Source organism: Orycteropus afer, unplaced genomic scaffold (assembly GCF_000298275.1).
Source record: "Orycteropus afer afer isolate SDZICR_OR568_19922 unplaced genomic scaffold, OryAfe1.0 scaffold00237, whole genome shotgun sequence".
Lineage (NCBI taxonomy): Eukaryota > Metazoa > Chordata > Mammalia > Tubulidentata > Orycteropodidae > Orycteropus > Orycteropus afer.
Genome location: NW_006921824.1, coordinates 4,973,528 through 4,997,967, shown reverse-complemented (window position 1 = coordinate 4,997,967; position 24,440 = coordinate 4,973,528). Strand labels below are relative to the sequence as shown.

The following is a 24,440-nucleotide window of genomic DNA, read 5'->3' as shown; positions in this document are numbered from 1 at the left end:
TTTTTTTTTAAGTAAGCTGGCCTTTTTGGTTTGGGTTTTACATTTACAAGCAGTAAAATTACTCTAGTTTTTGAAAATTGTATTTTGTGACTTAACGTTATTAATATATCAGGAAATGATAACTTACGCTATTAAATGTTATGTTAAACTTTCCCCCTTCTTTAGTATTTTATTTCCAGAGGAATAAAGTTATAATTTAAAATTGAAAACCAGTGAGAAAACAGCATTCAACATGTAGAATTTACTGATTTAATTAACATTTATTATATACTGTCCATATTCTAAGGAGCTCTGGTGTTGTAGTGCCTGAGGCATTTTATTGCTAACCAGAAGATTGGCGGTTCAAACCCACGAGCCACTGTGGGAGGAAGACTGGGCAATCTACTTCAATAAAGATTTACCTCCTTGGAAATCCAAAGGGGGTTGCTATGAGTCAGAATTGACTCGATGGCTGTGAGTTTGTTTTTTTTTTGGTCCATATTCAAAAAAGTCCAGTTAGGACTTTAAAAGGTAGGCTTTAAAAGGTGAACAAGACACCTGATTGGCTGGTTAAAGCAAAAGTCATAGCTTAATTTGGCAAGTGGTTGGATGGAGGCGTGCAAATAGCTTTATGGAAATTTTATCTTACAGATTTTGTATGGTCTATCTGGCTGCCGTACAGTGAGGTATCATTCTTGTGCTGTTGCAGAGCATATTATCTTCTCAGCTTTTGCGGTGGTCTCAATACAATTGGAATTACTACTAGGCTAGGACTCTGTTATTCATCCTAGTAGAAGAAAGTTGGAAGCAAAGTGACTCAGGGGTTCTCAAATATTGGTGTGTGCAACAGTTGTTACTTTGTTACTGGTCTGGGCAATAAGGGGAAGAAAAAGAAAAGATAAAGGAAGAGATGCATTTTTTTTTTATTGTTATCTTTTCAGTCCCTTCACCTGAAAAAATAAATAATTGACAACCTGCTCTTTTTTTTTTTTTTTTGTAATTTTACTAGCCAGTAAAATCCTCAAAAGAGTGATTGACTGACTTGGATACTATAGAACTCTGTAGTTTTTGCAGCTTTTTCTTGCTATATAGCTCAGTAAGCTTTAGTAATTCCTTGTATTCAAAAGGCCCTTGGTCCCTTCCTTTCCTGGAGTCTCTGTCTCTGAAAATAGGTCTTTCATAATGATTTAATGATTGGCTGTGTCATAGTGGCTTTTATGGCTTCTGTACTGTGGGTGAGTTTGATGACATGAAAGTAATCTACACATATAATTAGGAGTTGATCAGGTTTTAAAAATAAAAAGGAGCTCTGGTGGTGCAGTGTTAATGCATTCAGCTGCCCAAAAGGTCACCGGTTCGAACCCACTAGCCAGCCACTCTGTGGGTGAAAGATGAGGCAGTTGTCTCATTCAGTAAAGATTTACAGCCTTCAAAACCCTATGAGGCAATTCTTTTCTGGCCTTTAGGGTTGCTGTGTGTCAGAATTGACTTGATGGCAGTGGGTTTGCTTTATTTTGGTTGGTTTGTTTGGTTTAGTTTTTAAAATATTTCTTGTTTTTGACAAGTGTCAGTGACTGCCTTAGCATTTGTAGATAAAAAATGAAGGGTAGCTTAACAAAGGGCTGGAAACAGAAACATTTATTAGAAGGTTGTTTTGTGTGTGTGTGTGTTTCTCTCTATTTATTCTTATTGGAACATAGAATCAAAATAATGTAAAAGCCTGAATCATTTAATTTTGCTTCTTTAAGGCCACTTAGCCCACATTAGTGGTATGACCTTTGGGTTTTGCTTCTAATTGAAGAGCGCATATTTTTCAGCTTTTGGGAGAGGGGAACTGGAGAGCTCTGGGAAAGAGTAATAACAAACACAGGGTGATTGCCCAAGCTGGGAAAAATAATGTATTATTTATTCTTTAAAAATTATTTAATTTACCAATCTATGATTGATTTGTTTTTTAAATGATGCTGTTGAAGTTTTAAAATATGTAATACTTGTAGAAAAAAATTTCTTTTACATTCTAGATTACAGCTTTTCTTAAACAACTTAAACAACTAATCTTGACAAAAGAAGTCAGCTGTAGCGTCCATGGGGGTGGTGGTAATTGTAAGTTGCTGTTCCCATCACAATCATTGTTACTGTTACTGGTGTGGGCTCTGGAGTTAGACGGCCCTTGTTCTGACACCAGCTTCAGCCCCTTTCTAGCTGGTTATGTATTGGGCAAGTGATTTAACTGCTTTGGGCCCAGTTTCTTCATCTGAAAAACTGGGATATTAGTAATAGCCACTCTTAAGGTATTCTGAGGCTCAGAGGGCATAATGTATATCAGGAGCTTAATGCAGTGCTTTGTAGTAGTGATATTCATTATCTTTGAAGTCATTTTCTTTTTACCTTGAAATATTAATACTGGCCTGTTCTGCATTTTAGTTGTTTGTTGTTTAGTTAATACTTATACCTTGCTCTTATCATTTTGATACTGTTTTATCTGTGCTAGTCATTCTCTGAGACCCATTTTGAGCTTTATAAAAAAAGTATATGATAATAATCTACAAAGCATTTTTCAGGCTTCCTAATAGATTGGAAAGAGTTCTAAAAGCAACTGACTACATTTACTTATTTATAGCCAAGGCCAAGAAGGAACACTTTCACTGTTGCTGATATTTCAAGGGACCTTCTTTTGCTTAGAAATTGGAAGTTTTTCCTGCTAGCTTTAAATTAATTGGGTGTGGGGTCGGGGAAAGGAAGAGGGAGAGAGAAAGAAATAATTTCAAAGGTGAATTTTAGAATTCTTGTTTTAAAACAGTGGTTTTCAACCCTTGTCACACACTGAAATCACCTGAGGCACTTTTATAAAATATAAATGCCCAGGCTCCACCGAGATCAATTAAATTAGAATCTTCTGGGGTGGAATCCAGGCACCAGTATTTCTTTTTAACCCCCTCCCTCCATCCCCACCACACACATTCTCATGTGTATCCAAAGTTGGGAATGATGGTAATAAAGTAATTGGAATGATCAGGCATTTAATACTTACTTTAGGAAACAAATTAGTTTTGGATTAGGTTCTTATTTGCTTATATACATTGATGTATTTTGTGTAATCCACATGCCATACTTGGGTTCAATTCATAGCCTAATATTACTGTTTGATTCATTATAAAGATTTATAATTGTCTCTTTGTTTTGATGAGATATTATTGGTTACATCTGTGATTTATTGGGTGTCAAAAACAATTCCTAATGGAAGCATGTTGTTGTTGTTGTTATTTGCCATCGAGTCGGCCCCGACTCCTAGCGACCCCTCCTTGGGTTTCCGAGGCAGTTATCACTACGGAAGTAGGATTGCCCAACCTTCCTTCCGAGGAGTGGCTGGTGGGTTTGAACCGCCAGCCTCCTGGTTAGCAGTCAAGTGCCTTAGGCACCGTGCTACCAGAGCTCCTAATGGAAGCATAGATTTACTAATCATAGAATCTTTTTAGGTGTCCTGAAATAGGTGCTTCAAAAAGGCCTATAATGATGTGGGCCTTTATTTACAATTGCAAATTTAGCCTTCTGAACGATGCCTACATCTAGAAATAAAGTGGATGGCAATGAATTGGACACACCACATGGACAGGCAATTAGGCATTTACCACATGTGCTAATGGAGCTCACTTCAGTTCTACAAAGTGAAATCTACTTACTGTTATAGTACTGAGCATCACCTTAGCACTAAGAGACATTATTAATAATTTTGTGTAGATATTTATATAAAGCATATAAATATACCTTATGTGAGTAAAATTTTCACAGATTTTGTTGAAGTTTTTGGAGGTTGTCTGTGAGGGACCTGATAGCATACATGGATGGATGGATGGATGGAGATTTGTACCACTACTGCTCATAGGATGTAGCATCTCAGGAAATTCTTACAGGGTAGTCAAGGTGGTCAGAGACGACAATAGTTACATGCTCATTCTCTGCTGGTATCTTTATTTTTGTGAGAGTTGGAGAAATGGAAATAAAAGGGCTAAGTGAACAATACGTTAAAACATTTCCAGGTGAAAAGCATTTGTTAATTTAGGGGGAATTATTTCATATCTTTTCAACTGAAATAACCAGTTATAAGTATTGTTCCCTGGGACTCAAATAATGGTATTGTGGAGCTTCCAATGCAAATATTTGACCATTTTACAGAAATATTTATTCATATATTTCCTCATACATTATAACAGTCTATATATAAATAAATAATCAGCCTACATTTGGCAGACAGATTTAACAGATTTAACCAGTCTTTCTTCTTCCTGTCATATTATGGCTAGATGCTATAATGATGTAGGCCTTTATTTACAATTGAAAATTTAGCCTTCTGAATTTCAGTAAGTCCAGTTGACTGGAGTCCCAGAGCACCTAACCCAGAAGATACCTGGTTCATACTTTAAGGTGCCCTGGTTGTGCAGTGGTTAAAGCTCTCAGCTGCTAAAGCTCTCACCAGCTGCAGGTTGGTGGCTTGAACCCACTAGCTGCCCTGCACAAGAAAGATGTGGCAGGTTCTGGAAACCCTGTGGTACAGTTCTACTCTGTGCTGTCAGATCTCTGTGAGTCAGAATCGACTTGAGGGCAATGGGTTTGATTTTTTTTGTTTGTTTACTTTTGCTACTTTTTTGAAGTCCTGAGTCAGGCCCTAAGAAAAGGTGGACTGCTCTTGGATCCAAGATTCTGTGCCCCAAACACTAGATACTCAAAAAAACCAAACTTACTGCCATCAAGTTGATTCCAACTCATAGCAACCCCCACTGGGTTTCCAAGGCTGTAAATCTTTACAAAAGCATACCACCACATTTTTCTTCCATGGAGCAGCTGGTGGGTTCGAATGACTGACCTTTTGGTGGGTTCTTGGTGGGTACGAATGACTGACCTTTTGATTAGCAGCCAAATGCCTTACCCTCTACACCACCAGAAGATAGGATGGAATAAGGGAAGCTATTAACTAGCAAGAACTAAAAGGGAAGAATGACTGTTGTTAACAACTAACCAGTCTTTGAAATCACAATGTGGGTGAAGGGACTTGTGTGTATGTGTGTGTGGGAGTGGCTAAAATGTGTGTGGTGGTGGTGGCTAAAATGTGTGTAGTAGACCCAGTTGATTATTTTTTAGACGTAGGTAGAATGTTTGTCTCTTAACCTGAACTTACATCTTCTTTGACTATTGAATTCTGTGGTCCTTTTCCATTACAAGTCACACTTAAAATTTCAAAATTATTTGGGTCTAAACACTTTGGAGGTGGGGTTAGGGAGTAGTCATTTTCTTCAGCTTATTGATGAAAATTGTTAGGAGGATATTGAGAGATGGTGACAGAAAGGGCATATGGAGAAAATGACATACTATAAAGGAAGGAGGACAGCACAGAAATATAACTGCAACGTGGATTGATTACTTACGATTTTTTTTTTCTTGGGTAGAAGACATTCTGGAAATTAACTGAATTGGCAAAGTTCTTCTGGTGCAGTGGAGTCTGACCTTATGGGCTCTTAGCAGGTTGTGATTACAAATACTAACATTGGCTGGATGGGTAGTTATACTCATGACCTTCAGGGTATTGCATAACCACTTATCAATGCTTCATTATTTATGGTTATGATTTGGAGGAGGGACATCCCTCTCCGAGTGGGTGGGAACGGTTTCTGAAGCCAGGGGGTTCCATTGGCCTGTGTAGGAAGGTAGCCTGGCAAAAGCATCCACTGTCTGGTCTGCTTTGGAATTTGAAAATGACTTTTAATTTTCTTCATTTAGGTTTATTTCTGAATATGTGTATTTGTTTTATTCTTCAACCGGACTGACTTCAGAAGTGTTTAAATTTCCACATGGTTGGGATTTGGGAGGTGGGTAGCTTTGAGTTGCTAAAATGTAGCGTTACCTTCTTGTGGTCAGATTGATTTCTTTTTGCCCTTTATGAGCTTTTCTTTGTGGCCTAGTACCTGATCCTTTTTTATAAATGCTTCTTTAAGGAAAATATTTGTATCTGCTTCTCATACTGGTTCCGTAGACATTGAATTTTTCTTATATTTTATAAACTTGAGTGTTTCATCTCTCATCCTGGCTTGTTCTGTCTTTTCACATCCTGCTGGGACTAGGGAGATGAAGGTTAGGAGGTTGGGAGCAGCATGGCTGGTAGGGCAGAGCTGTGACAAACATTACAGGAAAGGGCCCTTGCTTGGATTGTTGCTGGTTAGATCACCCTTTGTCACAGATTTATTTATTTATTTTTAGTTATTACTTTAAAGGATTGGCTCTTTGAGGAAACCTTTTTCCTCTTCTCTTCTTTTGGTCATTCTCGACTTCTTAAGAGCTTTGTAAGTAAAGGAGGTCTATGATAAGTGGTAAAGCTTGGTGCTATATGGTTTCATTCCTGGGGAATGGGCTGGAGGTGAGATAGAGATAGGTTTCAGTACTTTTTGCATGAGGGCATGGGGGGGATGACTTTATTTCTATGTTCTTCCTCTTCTCTGCACACACCCAGGTTTCTGGAATATATTACTCTTGCCTTTCATGGAGATTGAGTGTAGCACTGTGGTGAAGAGTTACAGGTTCTGGAGCCAGTCTGCCTGGGTTTGTATCTAATCTCCACTGCTTATTAGCTGAATGACTGTGGGCAAGTCACTGAACATGTCTAGTGTTTCTCATCTGTGAAATGGGAAATAGTACCTATAGTGTTGCTGTTAGGTTTAAATGAGATGTGTAAAGTGCTTAGAAGAGTACACAGTAAATACAAACAATAAAAACCAGTTGCTGTCATCTCTGACTCATGGTGACCCCACATGTGTCAGAGTGGAACTATGTTCCATACAGTTTTCAATGGCTGATTTTGGGAAGTAGCTTGGCAAGACCTTTCTTCCAGGGAGCCTCTGGGTGGACTTGAACCCCCGGCCTTTTAGTTAGCAGCCAAGTGTGCTAACTGGTTGCTCCATCCAGGGACTCCAGATGTACCAATTGCTCATTAAATGTAATCTGTTGTCATTATTCCAGTGTGAGCAGCCTGCTTCACATTCGCTGTGACAGTACATCAGTTTGGATAAATAAAGAATAAATTCAGCTACTTAACATTAAAAAGAAAAGAACTAAATGTTAACTGCCAGGTTTTTTTTTTTTCAATATCCAAATATGTGAATCTCTTGAGTATTATTGCAGTGGCTACAAAGATTAATTGTTGTTGTCACTACTTTAATGATGCTTTGCTTTTCGGAGGAAAGGCTATCATTTATAGATGCCCTCATAATTCATATGTGCCGAGTGGAGGAGCTTTCCATGTAGGTGGTCTGGTTTTTAGGCTTTATTAAAGTTACTCTACCAAAAATTTCTCCTGAAGATTTTAACTTTTAACTAATGTTATGTTAATAAGCTTTTTCTTGTTCCCTTTGCAGTGTCACAACCCCCATTCAGGTTCAAGGTGTGGGGCCTGAGGTAGAACTTAGATTTCAGTAATTAACCATGATGGCCCTGCAGGTCTAATTAGACATTGATTGAAGATATACATTTATGTTCATAAGTAGCTTTCTTCAGGTTTTTTTTTTTTTTTAATAAGGAGGTGGCAATAAAGAGAAAGCTTGATCTGACTAACTTTCTTCAGTCTAAGGCTAGATGTTTTAAAACTAAAGGCATAGAGTAAGACGTATTTCATGCCTTGGCATGGAACAATTCCAAGGTCTTTGACTGCTAGATAGATAATTAGGCCTTTGGGGGCCCATTGGGATGGCGGGGTAAGGGAAAAGTCGCCTGGCTAGGAATAATTTCTAAATTCAGAACTTGTTTTTTGCTGAGAGTAGCAATGATACTATATACCTTTAAAGATACTGACTGCTTCTTGTGCCCTTACTGTATCTTGGAGAGTAATCATATGTTTTCAGGTGTCTTATCCATTTTCAGGATTATCCTGAAGTGGATGTCAGTAGACGATATTTTGGGGATATTGCCCATGAAGTCCGTGGTACTTGGGCTGGCATTTGGGTTGTGAGATGTGAGCAGGGGAAGGAGGTGGTGAACAGGAGCCATGCGGATTATGTGACTAGGAGAATGGCCCTCCATCCTCTTTGCTGGGTCTCCTGGGGATAGGAAGGTGGATGCTGTTAGCTGTTACACTTACACTAGAAAGCAGGTGGCCCATACTGTGAGGCTACTCTCAAGCATTTCCTTGGAGGCTGGCAAAGTCCTCCTCGTATAGTACACAGGGTACGTGGGAGTGTGGTTGAAGACCTGGGCACTGTGCCCAGCTCCATAACTCATTCATTGTGGGACCTCAATGATTGTTTCTTATTTTTTTCATGAAAAGTAGAGTAGTAATTCTACCTGCTTACCTTACCTGTAAGGGTGTACTGAGGATTAATGAGTTAATTGCCTTGGATTAGGCAACAATTGGAAGGCAGCAGTGTGTACCCTGGTTGTGATTTTTATGGCTTGTCCTTGGAAATTGCAGTTTGGGGGCAGGAGGCGGGCATAAAATAGGAGACAGAAATGAGTTGTCTGCAACTTAGTTGGTGTATTTCAAGTCCAACTTTAGATTAGGTTTCCTTTCTAGCTGGGGGAGTTTCAACTAACCTGAAATTTCTACAGATTTTTTTTTTTTTTTAAGAAATAGCACCAAGCCAAATGTCTGACCTGCTGTTTGTGGGAAAAGAACAGATGTTTCTGTGAACATATTAATAAAGATGTCAGTGGTTTTCTTCTATATTAACAGAAGAAGATGGGCCAAAAGAGTGTAGATTTAAGAGGAGTTTGCTCTTAATTTCCTATTACTGATGTGCTGTTTTTGAGAGAGTTGATATTGCTTCATTTTGTTTATTTTTCAAGTTTCTTTGACAGAGAAAATTCATTGAGATGAAGCCAAAACAGAACAAAGCCTAACAAAAAACAAGCACACACACACACATACACACAGTTGCTCTAAATATCAAGGATGTCAGCCTGAAATTAAAATGTAGAGACTGACATTTCTGCTTTGAAATTTTTTGTAAAATAATTTAAACTAACAGTGAATCCTTCTAGTTTAACCTTATAATGGGATATTTGACTTTTTCAGGCCTTTGGGGGCCCATCATGATGGCGGGATAAGGAAAAAGTCACCTGGCTAGGAATAATTTCTAAATTCAGAACTTTTCAGTGTTTTTGGACTTACAGGTGTTGACTTTGGGGTGTTTCTGGTTAAAATTTGCTTCATCTCTCTATTGGCTCTTGGGATTTTGGTTAATCTTTGGTTGTGAAACAGCAAATGCTGTCAATTCTGTTGGTACAATGTAGTTTTCTGAGTCAAAGCTTCTAAAGTAGTGGCTATGGTATGCCCTCTTCCCCATGTGTAACTGTTAAAAAAAAAAAAACAAAACACTGTTGTCATATGAATTCTTATTTTTTTTTGAGCTTGCTTTTGAAGTAACTTTCACAGAAAATTCCTGTTACCTAGAAATTGATGACAGACTTACACCATTTCCTTTTTTTTTCTTAGACGTTCCATCCTCAGAGCAGCCTGAACTGTTCCTAAAGAAACTTCAGCAGTGCTGTGTCATTTTTGACTTCATGGACACGCTATCTGATCTTAAAATGAAAGAATACAAGCGCTCCACTCTTAATGAACTGGTGGACTACATTACAATAAGCAGAGGCTGTTTGACAGAGCAGACTTACCCTGAAGTAGTTAGAATGGTGAGTTTCTTTTTTTTGCCGCGGACACTTTTAAGCACCTTCCATAGTGACTTGCAGGTGTATTTATTGCAGAGTGAGGTCACTGGAGGTCACCTCCACAAATGAGAGCCAACCTTCTGAGAGCTAAGCAAAAGTAGTCACCACAGTACTAGAATTTGAAGAGCATGATTTCATGAGAATGAAATCCAGAACTTTTCAACTGCCAACAGTATTGAAGGAATCGATGACTTCAAAATGTGAAGCCAAGTTTGCCAGGGTATTATTGGATTTCTGGCTTTGGGAAAAGAAAAAGGCAAAGGAGAATCAACAAGTTTTAGATCTGTATTTGAAAAATATTCAACCCTGTTGGATGTCTTCAGTTTTTATTAATTTTTTTTCTCCTCTCTATTTGTTGGTATATTAGAAATGGATTTAAGCTTAATAAAATTGTGATTTGTAGTATCAAGTTAAGGCTGCTCTTGGCTTTATAACTAATCCTTTTTATAATCTGCTTGAAGTCAGGGGCAGTGTCTTTTATGATTTTTGAACAGTGTCTTGTACTTTGTATGGTCATTAGGAGTTAAGAGAAGAAATACCATGATGCAAGTAAATATGTTCTCAGTGGGTCAACAATTATATCACTTTTTCAAAAACTGAGCCACAATATGATCTTTCTGCTAGATGTCTGTTGGGGGTAGCCTTCCTGGGCATCCTAGAAGGTCTTTGATCCAGAGAGTGCATGCTGTTATGGGAGGTGTGTTCTACTAACTCATGAAATTGTGCTACAGTGGCTTAGTAGGGTCAGTGCATTACTGGGAAGCCCATTGGTGGATCTGGCCCCCACTCTTTGTTCTGCTGAAAATATCTGGCTTTTCTTTATTGGTCTTTGTCATTTGTATTCAGTAAATGCTGAAAAGGGGCATCTGTGATAGAGTAGATATGGTTAAAAAGGAACCATTGAGATTTGGAATGAGACTTGAATTAATGCATCTATGATAGCTGTATGAAGATCATTTTAAAACAACATCTGATGTGTTGCTCAGATGCATATCTGAATATATGTTGTGTTTGCAGTTAATATACAGGAATGTTATGTTAGAATATTTGTCAGCTAACTGTTAACATTGTGGCTCTTGAGCAGTGATTCTCAACCAGAGGTGATTTTGCCTCCTAAAGGAGATTTGGCAGTGTCTAGAGACATTTTTTTGGTAGGAAAATGGAGGGGTGCTACTGGCATCTAGTGGGTGGAGACCAAGGATACTGCTAAACCTCATACAATGTGTAGGACAACCCCCTCACAACAATGAATTATCCAATCATAAAATTAGTAATGCCACTGCTGAGAAACCCTGCTCAAGAGTTTGCATGCTGTCTGAACCTTTCAGCCTGATGTGTAAGATCTTTGCTCCACCTGCCTCTGCAGAGCATTTGTTGTTGTTAGGTGCCGTTGAGTCGGACCCGACTCAGTCCTTAGCCTGCCTTTGTTCTTAGCCAGCTATGTCCTTTCTCCAGAGGCATCCACTATTTGTATCTTCCTTCTGTGTCCTTCCATGGATAGTCTATGAATATGTAAACATACGAAAGTTTATATGTATAAATCTTTTATTTTTTAAACTCACAAAAGATGGTACACACACTGTTTATACCTTGCTTTTTATACTTAGAAATATACAATGCAAATTAGTACATGTACAGCTACCTTATTTATTTTTATACTTGTGTACTATTTGACTGTAAGGATGTATTATAATTTATTTGACTAGTACTCTATGAATGTTTTTGTATCCATATCAGTTTGCCCTTGTGGGAGAACATTTGTATATTGATTTTTTTTTTTTTAATAGCTACCCGCCTCCCCAATTTCTGGATCTTCATGTATTCCCTGCTGCCCCTGCCTCTAATTCTAATTCTCACATCCCTTTAAGATACAGCTTAAAAGTCTTAAAAGCTTTTCTTGAATAGCTCCGTTGCTGTTTCCTTCCATTGCTGTTTCCGTCTTCACTTTTCTCTGCTTCTTTGTAGCCCACTCTTTTGGAGTATGTTTATTTGCTACTTTTTATCTTTACACACATTGACCTGATTTTTCTAATGAGATTATAAGCACTCTTAGGTAGGGACTGTGTTCTACACATCTCTGTGGCCCCCTAGCCCAGTGCTACCTGTGAGGTTGCTGCACTGGAATTTGTTGAATGAGTGAATGAACTCCCTCTTAAAAGGTGTGCTCCCAAATTATGATTAAGATGTTGATGTCAGTGAACTGTACTTAGTTTTGAAATCCAGTATTTAGCATAATATAAAAACTCATTCTTATAAGCCAGCTTTTCCTGAAGGAGACCATTTCCTCTTCTCTCTCATACTCTTCTTCTTCTCCCAAGAAAGGCTCCTGCATTTATGGGTGAATGTGTGTTTTAAAATATAGTTGAACCCTGTTCTAGGAGGTGTTGACTCTATAGACTCAACTGTTCTAGGGTATTAGAAAATTTTACTTTCCAGATGGTAGTTTGGGGTTTGTAGAGATGTAATTCATTTTTCATATCTGGTAATTTGTGAAATTGTTAGCTCCTGATTTGACTTGGCAGATTGATAGTCTGGGAGAATTTGCAGAGAAGGAGGTAGTGTGATAGAACAGAAAAAGAAAGTACTTTGAAATTACACAGACCTGGGGTCAAGTGCCAGCTCTGGTCTCTTTTTTGCTCCATGACTTTTCTCCTTCTGTTGTGCCAACTCTATTAGGAGCTCTGGTGGTGCAGTGGGTGAGGCATTCAGCTACTAACCAAGGGGTTGGTGGTTCAAACCTACCAGCTGCTCTGTGGAAGAGAGATAAGGGAGTCTGCTTCCATAAGATTCACAACCTTGGAAACCCAACGGGGGTTGCTATGAGTTAGAATTGACTTGATGGCAGTGAATTAGAAGCTCCTTGTATATAGAAATCATGGCATTGCCTTTCGTTTCTCACTTTCCTCATCTGTATCATAGTTGCCTTTTGGGGATTTTGTGAGGATTGGTGAAGAAGTGTGTACAATTCTTAGAATAGTCTCTAACCATAAGAAAACACTCAATAAATAATTTTTTTAAGCATTAAATAAATAATATTGTTATGTTTTGATGATTTTGTTATTAGATAATTGACTTTACAGTCATGGGCAGAAACCACAGTTCATGTTTGTGAATCTAAAATATCCTATAAGCTAGATGTTTGTATTCCACTGCTTCAGCAGTTCTCAGATTCTGTAATCCCAAGACTGTCTTGTCTGTTGACTAGTCACTGTCCCCACCTACTGTTCTTTCTTGTCACTGTAAAATAAAACCACCTCCCTTGGATTACTGAGGGAAATGGTAAAGCTTTTAATGAAATATCAATGAAGTGTTAGCTGGGTTTTACAAACCAGGTTGAGTGATGACTTATGATAGCATGTTACAGTATCAGCATTATTACCAAAAGCCTTTGCTCCAATGTGATGGGACACATCACATTGCTAGCTTTTGTTGGAGGAAGAAAGGAGTGGTACGTGAAAGTAATCTATGACTTGTGGAAATCATTTTTAACATTTAGATGAAGTCTGGATACCACCTACAGACTTAAAGGATTAAGAGAGTAAAATAACTCCTTATGTGTAAACCAAAGGAAACTAAACCAAAGGAAACAATATAGCATTGTAAGTTACCTGCAGAAGAGTAGTGTTGGGGAGTGGAGAGAGCTGCAGACAGAGGCTGTGGAAGCCACTGTCCTCACTTCTCATCTTTCCCTTACCCGGTGGTGGGATCTTGGGTAAGTCATTTCCTCCCTAAGCCTCAGTTTCTCTTACTATACATGGAGGGAGTTGTTGATAATCTCTCACATTCCTCCAGCTCTGAAAAATACCAGCTGTTTTGATTAACACAGTCTTAAGACATTTAGCACAGATTCTGCCATTCTTAAAGTTTACAAACCATTGTCTAATGTGGTTGCTAAGGTAGATGGATTGTTACATGATTTCTCATAGGGTTTTATCTGATCGAGAAAAGAGAGTCAGGATGTTTAGTTCCTTAGGCTTTGGTGTGTTCTGCTTTTCATCATCTCAAGTGTCAGGCTGCTGTCCTTGAGATAGTATTTTTACCACATTATGCGAATGTTTTCTTTTTGGTTCTGTTGCCACATATCCTTTTGAAAGATTCCTTAGAATTTTTGGCTGTTCAAGAAATTCTTATTTACTTCAACTCTGTATATTTTATACTCTATATTTGCACATCTTCCTTTTCAAAGATCTCTCTTGGGGATGCATCAAGTGTGAGATAAACTCTCCTTGGTAAAGACATTGTTTTAATTAATTCCAGGTTATGTTTATTGAATGACTTTGAGGCACTTGATGGTTAAAAAAAAAGACAGGGCTCTGCTCTGTCGATGAGCTTACAGTTTGATAGGGAAGATACACATGTGAACATACAAGTTAATGTCACATGTGAACTAATAGAAATATGTTCAAGGCAAGGAAGAAGTAGAGAAAAAGGTGATTACTTGGACATAGAAGTGGTCAAGGAAAGCTTTAAAGAATAAGTAAAACTGAGTAAGGTTTTAAAACATGAATATTTGTTTTCCAGGTGTCTGAAATAGTGTTGAAAGGAAAAGAATTACATGATGCAAAGGAATCCCAAAACTTTGTGGTATGTTAAGGGAAATACAGGTAGTGCTGTATTATTACACCATTAAGTGTGTATGTGTTGGAAGAGAAGGATGGTGAATGGAGGCAGTTGAAGATCTAGATGTGGACCAAATCCTGAAAGAACCTTATAGACAATGGATAACCATCGCATGGTTTCAAGCAGAAGTGTAATGTGGTCAGATTTGTGTTGCTATGGCAGTGGTGCAGTTAGAGGGCCATCTATGGTGGGGGCTGACACTGAAGGCAAAGATGAATTGATTAAAGAAGTTGTGGAAGGCCTAACAAAGTTGTGGAAGTAGAGAAGGGAGCGGAAAAAGTGGTATTTGAGATTCACTTAGGAAGTAAAATTGAAGCCACTTAATATCTGTGTGACTCTTGTGTATGTGAGAGAAAGGAGTATAGGATAGCTCTGAGAATTAGGTGGTATGTGGTGCTCCTACTTGGAAAAGATACAGCAGGTGGGCGGCAGGTTTTGGAAGGAAGCTAAGGAACTGAATTTTGATATGTTAACTCTGAGATCCTGTGTGAAACCTAGATGTGAGAAGTTAGAGACTGAGATTGGTAATTGTCAGTACGGGATAGGGCGAGGGAGAAAAAGCAATGCTAGAACTCTGGGTGATACCAGAGAATCATTGTGTTTCAGTGCAGTGGTACAGGTGGGAACCAGGGAGTTGAGGACTGGATGGAGTGAGAGGAAATTGAGACAATGACTATAGCCAATGATCACGTTTGCAATTGTGGAGTCTTAAGTGCACACTCTTCACTAGAGTAAAATCCTATCACTTCTCTGGCAGAAGGTATCCACCCCTTTTGTACTGGTGGTGCAGATTTTCATATTTCATATTTTGTCTTTATAGTTTGGATTTTCCTGCTTTCATAGTCTGCCCACTCCCAATCTGTGGTTGAATATCTATATATCTTACATTGTGGAATTTGCAACTTTCCAAAGCTGATGTAGTTTGAAGATCAAATATGTTGAATGTTTTCTTTCTTCTTTTTTTTTGTTAAGGTCTTTCCTTGAGTTGTTATATTGTCTTTTGGCCACTAATAAGACATTTTGTCCTTCTACTCTAAAATTATACCCTATCACTTGGTTATCCAAGTGCTTTATCTTTTATGACATTATTTGATTTAACTAGAAATACATTATTTGATTTAATTTAGCTGTCTAATAAAATAATACGGTTTTGTAGAAGATTCTGAAGTTACAGTGGAAGGTCTGAATCTGCCTACGTGCTCTTTGGAGTGCTTTGTTAGTTCACTGCATAGTCTATTGGCTGAAAGGCAGAGTATTTCTTTTCACAAAATAACTAACTAAAAATGGCTTTGGGAATGATAACTAAAAGGGGAAATAGGAAATTTCCATTTCCCATCTTCCTAGCTGTGATAAGGAATATAACTATATATCCTAGCCAGAAATTATCTTGAAGGTGATAAGCTCTATAGATAGTGAGTTAGTAGCAAAAGAACCATTTGGGGGTGGGCTGCTTACAGGATCAGAAATGTAAATAATGGAAGATAAGTGAGCAATATCTGAAAGGGGCAATTGGGAACCAAAACCCACTGCCATCAAGTCAATTCCAACTCATAGTGACCTTATAAATTCAACTGCCCTCAAGTCAATCCTGACTTACAGCGACTCCTCCTTGGGTTTCCAAGGTGGTGTCACTATAGAAGTAGATTGCCCAGTCTTCCTTCTAGGAGTGTGTGGTGGGTTTGAACCACCACCCTTCTGGTTAGCAGTCAATGCCTTAGGCACTATGCCACCAGAGCTCCTAATGACCAGAATAGTGCCCTATACAGTGCAAGATGCTGAGCCTCCTAGATTGGGAAACACTCAAAATACACAGTGGCCACAACAATGGCCTCAAGCATACCAGCGATAGTTAAGATGACACAGGTGGGCAGTGTTCATTCTGTTGTACGTGGGATCGTCATGTGTCAGAGCTGACTCCACGGCAACTAACAACGGGCATGCTGTGGGGGAGGAATGGGCAGAGATTTCATGTGAGTCTCAATTCGCATCCCTGGGGATGAGTTAACATTTATGGGATTCCTCCCTGCTCCATAAGATTTCCAAGGCTGTAAATCTTTACAGAAGCAGACTGTTGCATCTTTGTCCTATGGAGCAGCTGGTAGATTTGAACCACCTACCTTTTGGTTAGCAGCCGAATGCTTTAACCACTATGCTACCAGAGCTCCTTTATGAACGAACTGAAGTTATTGGAGAAAATTTTGAGCATAGGATAAGTCTAAAAGATAGGACCTGAAGATTAGGTTAACAATTAAAGAATTTCTTGCTACTCAGGAAAGAATTTGTTGTTGTTAGGTACCGTCGAGTTGGTCCTGACTCGTAGACTGTGTGCAACAGAACAACACTCTGCCAGGCCCTGCACCATTCTCAGTCATTGCTATGCTTGAGCCCATCCTGGCAGCCACTGGCTTGGCCCATCTCGTTGAGGGTCTTCCCCTTTTTTTGCTGCCCCTCTACTCTACGAAGCATAATATCCTTCTCCAGGCATTGGTTCCTTTTGACATCATGACCAAAGTAGGTGAGACAAAGTCCTGCCGATCTTACTTCTAAGGAACATTCTGGCTGTATTTCCTCCAAGACATACTTGTTTGTTTTTCTGGCAGTCCATGTTGCATTCAGTGTTCTTCACCAACACCACAATTTAGGGTAATGATAATAAAGATTACCAAAAGACATTTTTAGAATGAGATCAGGAAGAGTTCATTGCTCAAGGTTAAGATCAGATTGTTAGCATTTGTAATTTGAAAGAAGGTAGAGGAACCAGGTAGGCACTTTGTCCTCTCCTTAATTTCTGTTTTAAACTAGCATTCTGTGCTACTCCATTTAATGTTCGTTTATCAAAATTTATTTAGTATCTTGGGGGGTCCATACATTGGTTTCACAGAGTCATTGAACCCCTGATGTTAAGTTCATATTTTGGTCTGTTCTGTGTCTTTTTGTGGGAGAGGCTTTGTAACTCTTTGTTAGATTCTCAAAGGTGTACGTGACTTCCGAGTGGTTTAAGATTGATTTTACCATTTGTGCAGTGTGCTGCTCGATGCTGCTCCTTTGGAAAATATAAAGTGAGGTTGAAGCAGGGTCCTTCCATTTAAGGCAGTAACCGAAGATGAACAATGAAGCTGTTAGTATGATTTCACCATTGAAACCATCTGTACCGAGACTTTTCTCTGTGGAAAGGTTTTTGATAGTGAATTCAGTTCCATCAATACATGTATGACTATTGAGATTTTCTGTGTCATCTTTATTGCTAGATTGTTATAAGAGTTGAACAATTTAGAATTGTAGTCAGATACTCCCTAGAAACTCTTCACTAACATGTCTACTAGTGAAAGAGGATCGCCAGTACCTTGAGCTCCTGTTATTAGCACATAATAGTCTTCAGCAATAGCTACAGCATGTGAGTTAACTCAGTCCTCATGAGGAAGGTAGTGTTGTTACACAAACCATTTTATAGATGTGCTAAAGAAGTACAGAGAAGGTAAGAAACTTGCCCTAAGCCACCTAGCTAGTGACCGGCAGTGCTGAGATTTCAACCCAGTCAGTCTGGCTCCATGCTTTTAACCGTTATGCAGTATTCTCACTCTCACTGCCATCGAGTCATTTCCGACTCATGGTGACCCCTCCTTGGGTTTCTGAGGCAGTATCTCTGGAAGCAGATTGCCCAATTTTTTCTTCCGAGGAGTGGGAGCTCTGGTGGTGTAGTGCCTAAGGCATTTGCCTGCTAATCAGAAGCCTATGCCATATTACTTCCCTGAGATCATTTTTTCTAAATACATTTTTTTTTTCCAATAAGAATGAGGACCAGTAATCTCAAAGATTTGGATTCTTGCCTCTGTACTATGTGTTTTCCTTGTGTTCTTCGAAAAAAGTAGTAAGACGTTTGATTGAGCTCACCTTGTATGTTTTGGTGCTTCTGACAAGGTCAGTCAAATAGTAGACTCCGGGGTTAAATGTTCATTTTTACTTAAGAAAGAGCCCTGCCAGAGGGGCAGGAAGGCTGCGTCTTCTGATCTCTAACCCCACAAGAGGAAGACAGAAGCACCATCCATAGCCCAAGGCCTATTCCTGCGAGGCCAGACATGCTGCCTCCCTCCAGCCCTTTCTCCAACTCTTCCTCCCGCAGCACCCACCACTTCTCTGCCGAGTTTCATAATTTGGTGCGGTGGCCACACAGAACTCACAGATTATGGGGTTTATTAGGGAAGCAACAGGCTACAATTCAAGTTCAGGAACACACTCAATCTCTCTCAGCCTGCTGTCTCTCAGCTGACAGTCTCTCTTAGTCTCAGTCCCAGCAGTGCGTGTCTCTCTCCAAGAAGTGCATGTCTTTCAGTCTCTCTCTCAGCAGTGCGTGTCTCTCAGTCTCTCTCTCAGCAGTGTGTGTCTCTCGTGTCTCTCTCTCAGCAGTGTGTGTCCCTCGTGTCTTTCTCTCAGCAGTGCGTGTCTCTCGTGTCTTCCAGCTAGCAGTGAGAGATTCCTTCTGCCTCTAGGAGGGCTCCTTTTGAGCCTGGCAGAATGGCCAAACTCACCAATCTCAGCATCAGAATTCTATACACCTGCGAGAGAGTGAACTTCCCAGAAAATTACTTCGTGCTGCTCTCAACAGAAATACCCCAGGTGGATAACTTTAACAATCAGGAGCTACTCAGTTGCTCACGGCAAATTCCACCACAGAGTTTACAAAGACTTAGGGCTAGAAAAGCCCCCTCCAACTTTCTTTTCCCCAGTAGCGTATGTAATAATTTTGTGTTGCTTTTATGTTATTCCTGAGTTGAGAGCAGTGCTTCTCAAACTTCTCCTCTACCTTACCACTCCCTTCCAATATGTAATAATGCAAAGTGATTGAGAGGTGAGGAAAGGCTCAGGAGGAAAACCAAAAACCAAACCCACTGCCATCAAGTCATTTTCAACTCATAGTGACCCCCATTGGGTTTCCAAGGCTGTAAATCTTTACAGAAGCAGACTGCCCCATCTTTCTTCTGTGGAGTTGCTAGTGGGTATGGACCACTGATCTTTTGGTTAGCAGCCAGGGCTCAGGAGGAGGGCTGTATATTCCAAAACTTTGCTTGTCCCATCCAAAATACAGTCCATGAGATGATTCTGCCCTGTAAGTTTTTTTGTCTCCCCTTGTCCTTCCTGTCCAACCAGTAGAAGTTCCAGAGAAGAGAGTCCTGCCCAGAAGCACTCTACATGGGGTGGTATTAGCTTAAATTGTTTGGACTTGTGAAGACTGATATGGAAATTCAAAAAGCCAGTATGTGAATTTAGAGTGAGAAAAGCACTGCTCAGTTGTGGATAGCTGTCTCAGTTTGTTTGAACCCTGCCATCTTTCCCTGTAGACAAGCTCTTTGGGCAGCCAAGGAATCCTTAGTTGCCTGGTCAGCCTGGATTTGGAACAAGGGGAGTAGTTAGCCGATTCGAACATCCCACTTTCCCCGTGATGTTCCCTTTAATCCTTGGAAATACTTAGGTGTAGACAACTTGCTCTTTTGGGTTGTTGTCCTTCCTCTGTCAATGGTATGGACAGATGGACCTGGGCCCACTCTGGTCACTGGTGTGCTCTTGGGTGAGTCTCAACACTTGAAGCTTGTTAGCCCACTGTCACCTTATTGTTCTGAAAATTAAATTATGAAAAATGTTTAGCAAAGTGCTAGGTATGTAACAGCTATTGTCATTATTGCTGTTATTCATGGAAGACTCACCTATTACCTTTTTTAGATGGATTAAGACTTCTTTTTGGTCACAATGAAGTCTATTATTAGCATGAAAATTTTTGTCTCTTTAAGGTGAATTTCTGTATCTTTTCTCTGACTCTTTGCCCAGAGAAATCTTATTATCATGTCTTTTTGGGGAGTGAAGGAGGGCTGCCTTGTAAGGCTCCCTGTGTTCACACGTGTATATATAGTCATATATACATGTCTTTTTATATTGCCCTTATATCACCTAAATCAATTTTTTCCTGATATACTTTATATTCATGTCCCTACTATATTAATAATTTACCATTTCTCTCCCACAAAAATTGTCTCTTAAGGAATCTGACAGCGATTTTTAATGTGTTCAGCTTTTTAAATGTGCTAAGGAGAGGGTGGGAGCTTTGGTGGTGTAGTGTCTAAGGCACTTGACTGCTAACCAGAGAGCTGGTGGTTCAAACCTACCAGCCACTCCTTAGAAGGAAGGTTGGGCAATCTACTTCAGTAGTGATACCACCTGGGAAACCCAAGGAGGGTTCGGTATGGGTCGGATCCAACTTGAGGGCAGTGAGTTTTTTTAAGGAGAGGGTTTGTACTCAGAAGCAGCTGAGCTACTCATGAGTGCTCTTTGCTTCATTTCCATGCTATAATCCATCTGGTTTAACTGCTTTAAAGATTGTTCAGAGTTTTCAATATACTTAAAATTATTTGACAGCTGTGACTTGTCTAGCACTGATATAGCCAATAATGTCATCTGACTCTAATGAGAATTAGGAGCTCTGGTAGCATAGTGCCTAAGGCATTTGACTGCTACCCGGAAGGCTGGTAGTTCAAACCCACCAGCCAGTCCTGGGGAGGAAGATTGGGCCATCTGCTTCTGTAGAGATGTTGTTGTTGTTGTTGTTGTTATGTGCCATTGAGTTGGACTCCACTCATAGTGTTCTGGTTACTTAGTGCCGCTGTGACAAAAATATACCACAAATGGGATGGCCTTAACAAACAGGAGTTTATTCTTACAATTTGGAGGCTTTAAGTCCAAGTTCAAAGTGCCAGGCTCTAGAAGAGGCTGGGTGAAAGCCCCTCAACCTTGGGGTCCAGCTCTGCCTCCTGCTCCTGGCCCACTGGAGCTAGAGGCATTTCTTCACTCAGACAGCTGCTGGCTGCTGAGGCTGAGAACCCCCAAGGTTGACAAGTAAAAAGGCACAGTCCCGATGTTACCAAACCACATGGCAGGCCATTAACTTAAGTCCATTGTTAATCCCAAGGTTGAAAGAGCAGAGCGGGCTGCTGAGCAATGACATGGCTACACACAGGGTCCAAGCATGCCATAGGCTAGAGACCATTACCAAGGCTTCTCCTTAAACACAGGAAGCAGACCACATTCCCAAAGACAGCTACTCAGCTGCTCCCAGTAGATTGCACCATGGAGTTGATTACCAGTCTCATCATGGGGAATATTACATCCAGCTGCCCAGCCACTCAACCAGGCCTAGCCAAATTGACATACAAACATAACCATCACACAGTGACCCCTCCTTGCGTTTCTGAGGCAGTATCGCTACGGAAGTAGATTGCCCAACCTTCCTTACGAGGAGTGACTGGTGGGTTTGAACCGCCAGCCTCTGGTTAGCAGTCAGATACCTTAGGCATTATGCTATGAGATACTGCCCTGGAAACCCAAGGAGGAGATGCTATGAGTCGGGATTGACTCGAAGGCAGTGAGTTTGGTTTTTTTTTTTTTTTTGTAATGAGAATACTCCCTCTTCCCCACCTCTTCCCTCCACTAGCTGACAGCAGATTTTTTTTTTTTTTTTAATTGTGATTTGAGTGAAGATTTACAGAGCAAATTCACTTTCCATACAGCACTTCACATACACTTTGTCTCATGACATTGACCACAGTTTACCACAACGGCAGCAGAATTTTGCATAATAAGTTTCGTTTTGCAGTTAAATTTTGGTTTCTCTTTTCTCTCACCTTTTAATTTACTTTGTAATTCAAAGTGTGGTTTAGAAATATAAACAATGCTTCTGGAAAAATCTACCAAGAAAATAGATGAAAAATGGTTGGGAAATGTTGCCCATGGTATATCTAGGTGGGTCTTGGATAATTCTAGGACTTGGTGGTAGTTTGTACGGTTTTGCTATCTCTACTGAGGAGCTCTGGTGGCACAGTGCCTAAGGCATTTGACTACTAACCAGAAGATTGGTGATTCAAACTCTCTAGCTGCTCCGTGGAAGGAGGATGGGGCAATCTACTTTTGTAAAGATTTACTGCCTTGGAAACCCAGTGGGGGTTGTTAACAGTCAGAATTGACTCTATGGCAGTGAGTTTGTGTTTTGTTTGTTTGTTTGTTTGACTGAGAGAGATAGAAATGAGAGAGAGGGATTTACTAGTTGATTCTCTAAGGAGAAAGCTGATTATATCACAGAAGTGTTTTATTCGTCCAGGAAAAAGCTGAGGATATGGGTGTCTTATTGTGGAATTCTGAGACAGTAGTAATGCTGGAGGAAGAATTTGGCAGGAAAACAACTAGCAGGTCATTTCCAGGAGGTAGTTGGCTGCCACTACTATTAAAAACCAAACTTGATCTGTAGATGAAAACAAGAAATATGCTATCCAGTGACTTCTGAGGAAGAAGTTGCCCCTGGAAAGTGGGGCTAAGATAAGAAACTTTATAACAGTAAAAATGTAATTGCATTGATCAGTAGAGGGAGGTGGGTGTCAGCAGGATAGGTGTGTCTGGGAGGAGCATATATATAAGAGAGGATGTTTCTGAATGAAAATAGGACTGGTTATACCTATTTGGTAAGTTGGAGAGCAAATTTATTTTTTAATACAACAAATAAGCAAACTGTATTAGACAATATGATGTTTTCTGAACTGTAGGTGGTGGCTGGGCACATAGGAAATTAATGGGCTTCTTTGAAATACTGTGGAATTTACTGAAGATGTTAAGGCCTTATAAGAATAGGGTAGTACACTCTGAAATAATGCAGACTCTTTCCGTTTGGGGGATTTTTTCTTTAAGAAAAGGTTAGAAAAATTTATTAAGTTCAGACTGTGGAGTAGATGCTGGTTGAATTTTGCATTTGTATGGCTCTAAGTAAGGGAGTGGGAGCTCTGGTAGCATAGTGGCTAAGGCACTTGGCTGCTAACCAGAAGGCTGGCAGTTCAAACCCACCAGCCACTCCTCGGAAGGAAGATGGGCAATCTATTTCCGTAGTGATACTGCCTTGGAGGGGTCGCTATGAGTCGGGGCTGACTCGACAGCACATAACAACGACAACAAGTAAGGGAGTAGGGGGTATCTTATTCTGGAAAGTAAGAGCAGTTAATTGAGAGGTAAAAATAATCAGAAGGCAGTACTCTTAGTGTATGTTTTAAGTGTAAGTGAGCAGGCTCAGTGGTCATTACTGTACCTCTTTTCACCGTTTTCTTCCCATTTCCTTGCCTCCAGCAAGGATAAGGCAGCACACCTTAGTGAGGCCTGTCTTCGCCCGGAATGGTATATTTTACTTAATTCACAAAAAGTACTTTTAATCTATAGAAAGAACTCGTCAGATGTAGTTTAGGTGTGTTTTTGTTTTAGTCACCAGCTAGCTCAGGGCTTGTTCTGAGAGAGAAAGAGAGGGGGAGAGGATGCACAGGCAGGAGCTGGGGGGTGGGTCACTAGTTTTGGCCATTTAATTATCTGTTTATTTTTATTTATAGTAATTTCAATAACAATGTATACCTCCCAATAACTAGAAACTTGCATGAGGAGCCTCAGGTGTTTTAGTTTTTAATTCAAAATATAAGATATTTCATTCTTCTTTTTAGTATTCGCTGGTTTTGCACCATAAAGTATTTAAAACAGATGTTAGAATATGTGCTCTCCAAAAAAAAGCCCCTGTGTTTAATATTTCATCAACTTGTGCTAACTTGTGTTAGCTCTTACAGAAGTCACTTAATTCACTTGTTTAAGTAACTTTCTGGGATTTAGGACCCACAGTTCATGGACAATGAAGTGTAGCAAAAACTTGGAATCACATGGCTAGTCTGTGTGTGGGGCATGAGAGCTTGGCTTTGAATGCCAGCAATACGAGGAGGGCCTGTGCTGTATTTATACACCATAAGCACTATGACTATTGCAGTGTTTACACCTCTATTTTTGGATTCCAAGATTTAATATCAACAATCCTCACTTTTGGATTCACTGTTACTTTTCCAATTTTGGAGACAGAACGATATAGTTGTCTCTGTGTGTGAAATATCCTTTCCCTGTGGTGGTTTTGTGTTGGGATAACAGACTCTAGAGGTAATTTAACGTTACTGTCACCATTTCAGCAGAGAAAAAGTTGCATGTTGTTTTGAACAAAGCTTAATCTTGAAATAGAAGTCTAAATGGGAGTAAAAGGTTTATGGATGGAGTTTGTGGGTAGTAAATTGGGAAGGCAGGGGTGG

General features: G+C 39.8%; 1 protein-coding gene across 1 annotated transcript in view; it reads left to right on the top strand.

The window, feature by feature from the left end:
• The window catches only part of PPP2R5E (protein phosphatase 2 regulatory subunit B'epsilon), a 185,966-nt gene that overhangs the window by 79,514 nt on the left and 82,012 nt on the right, over positions 1-24,440 (top strand). The window contains exon 2 of the mRNA XM_007949095.2: positions 9,452-9,648. Coding sequence (XP_007947286.1) covers positions 9,452-9,648 — 197 coding nt within the window. The remainder of the gene's footprint in view (positions 1-9,451; positions 9,649-24,440) is intronic.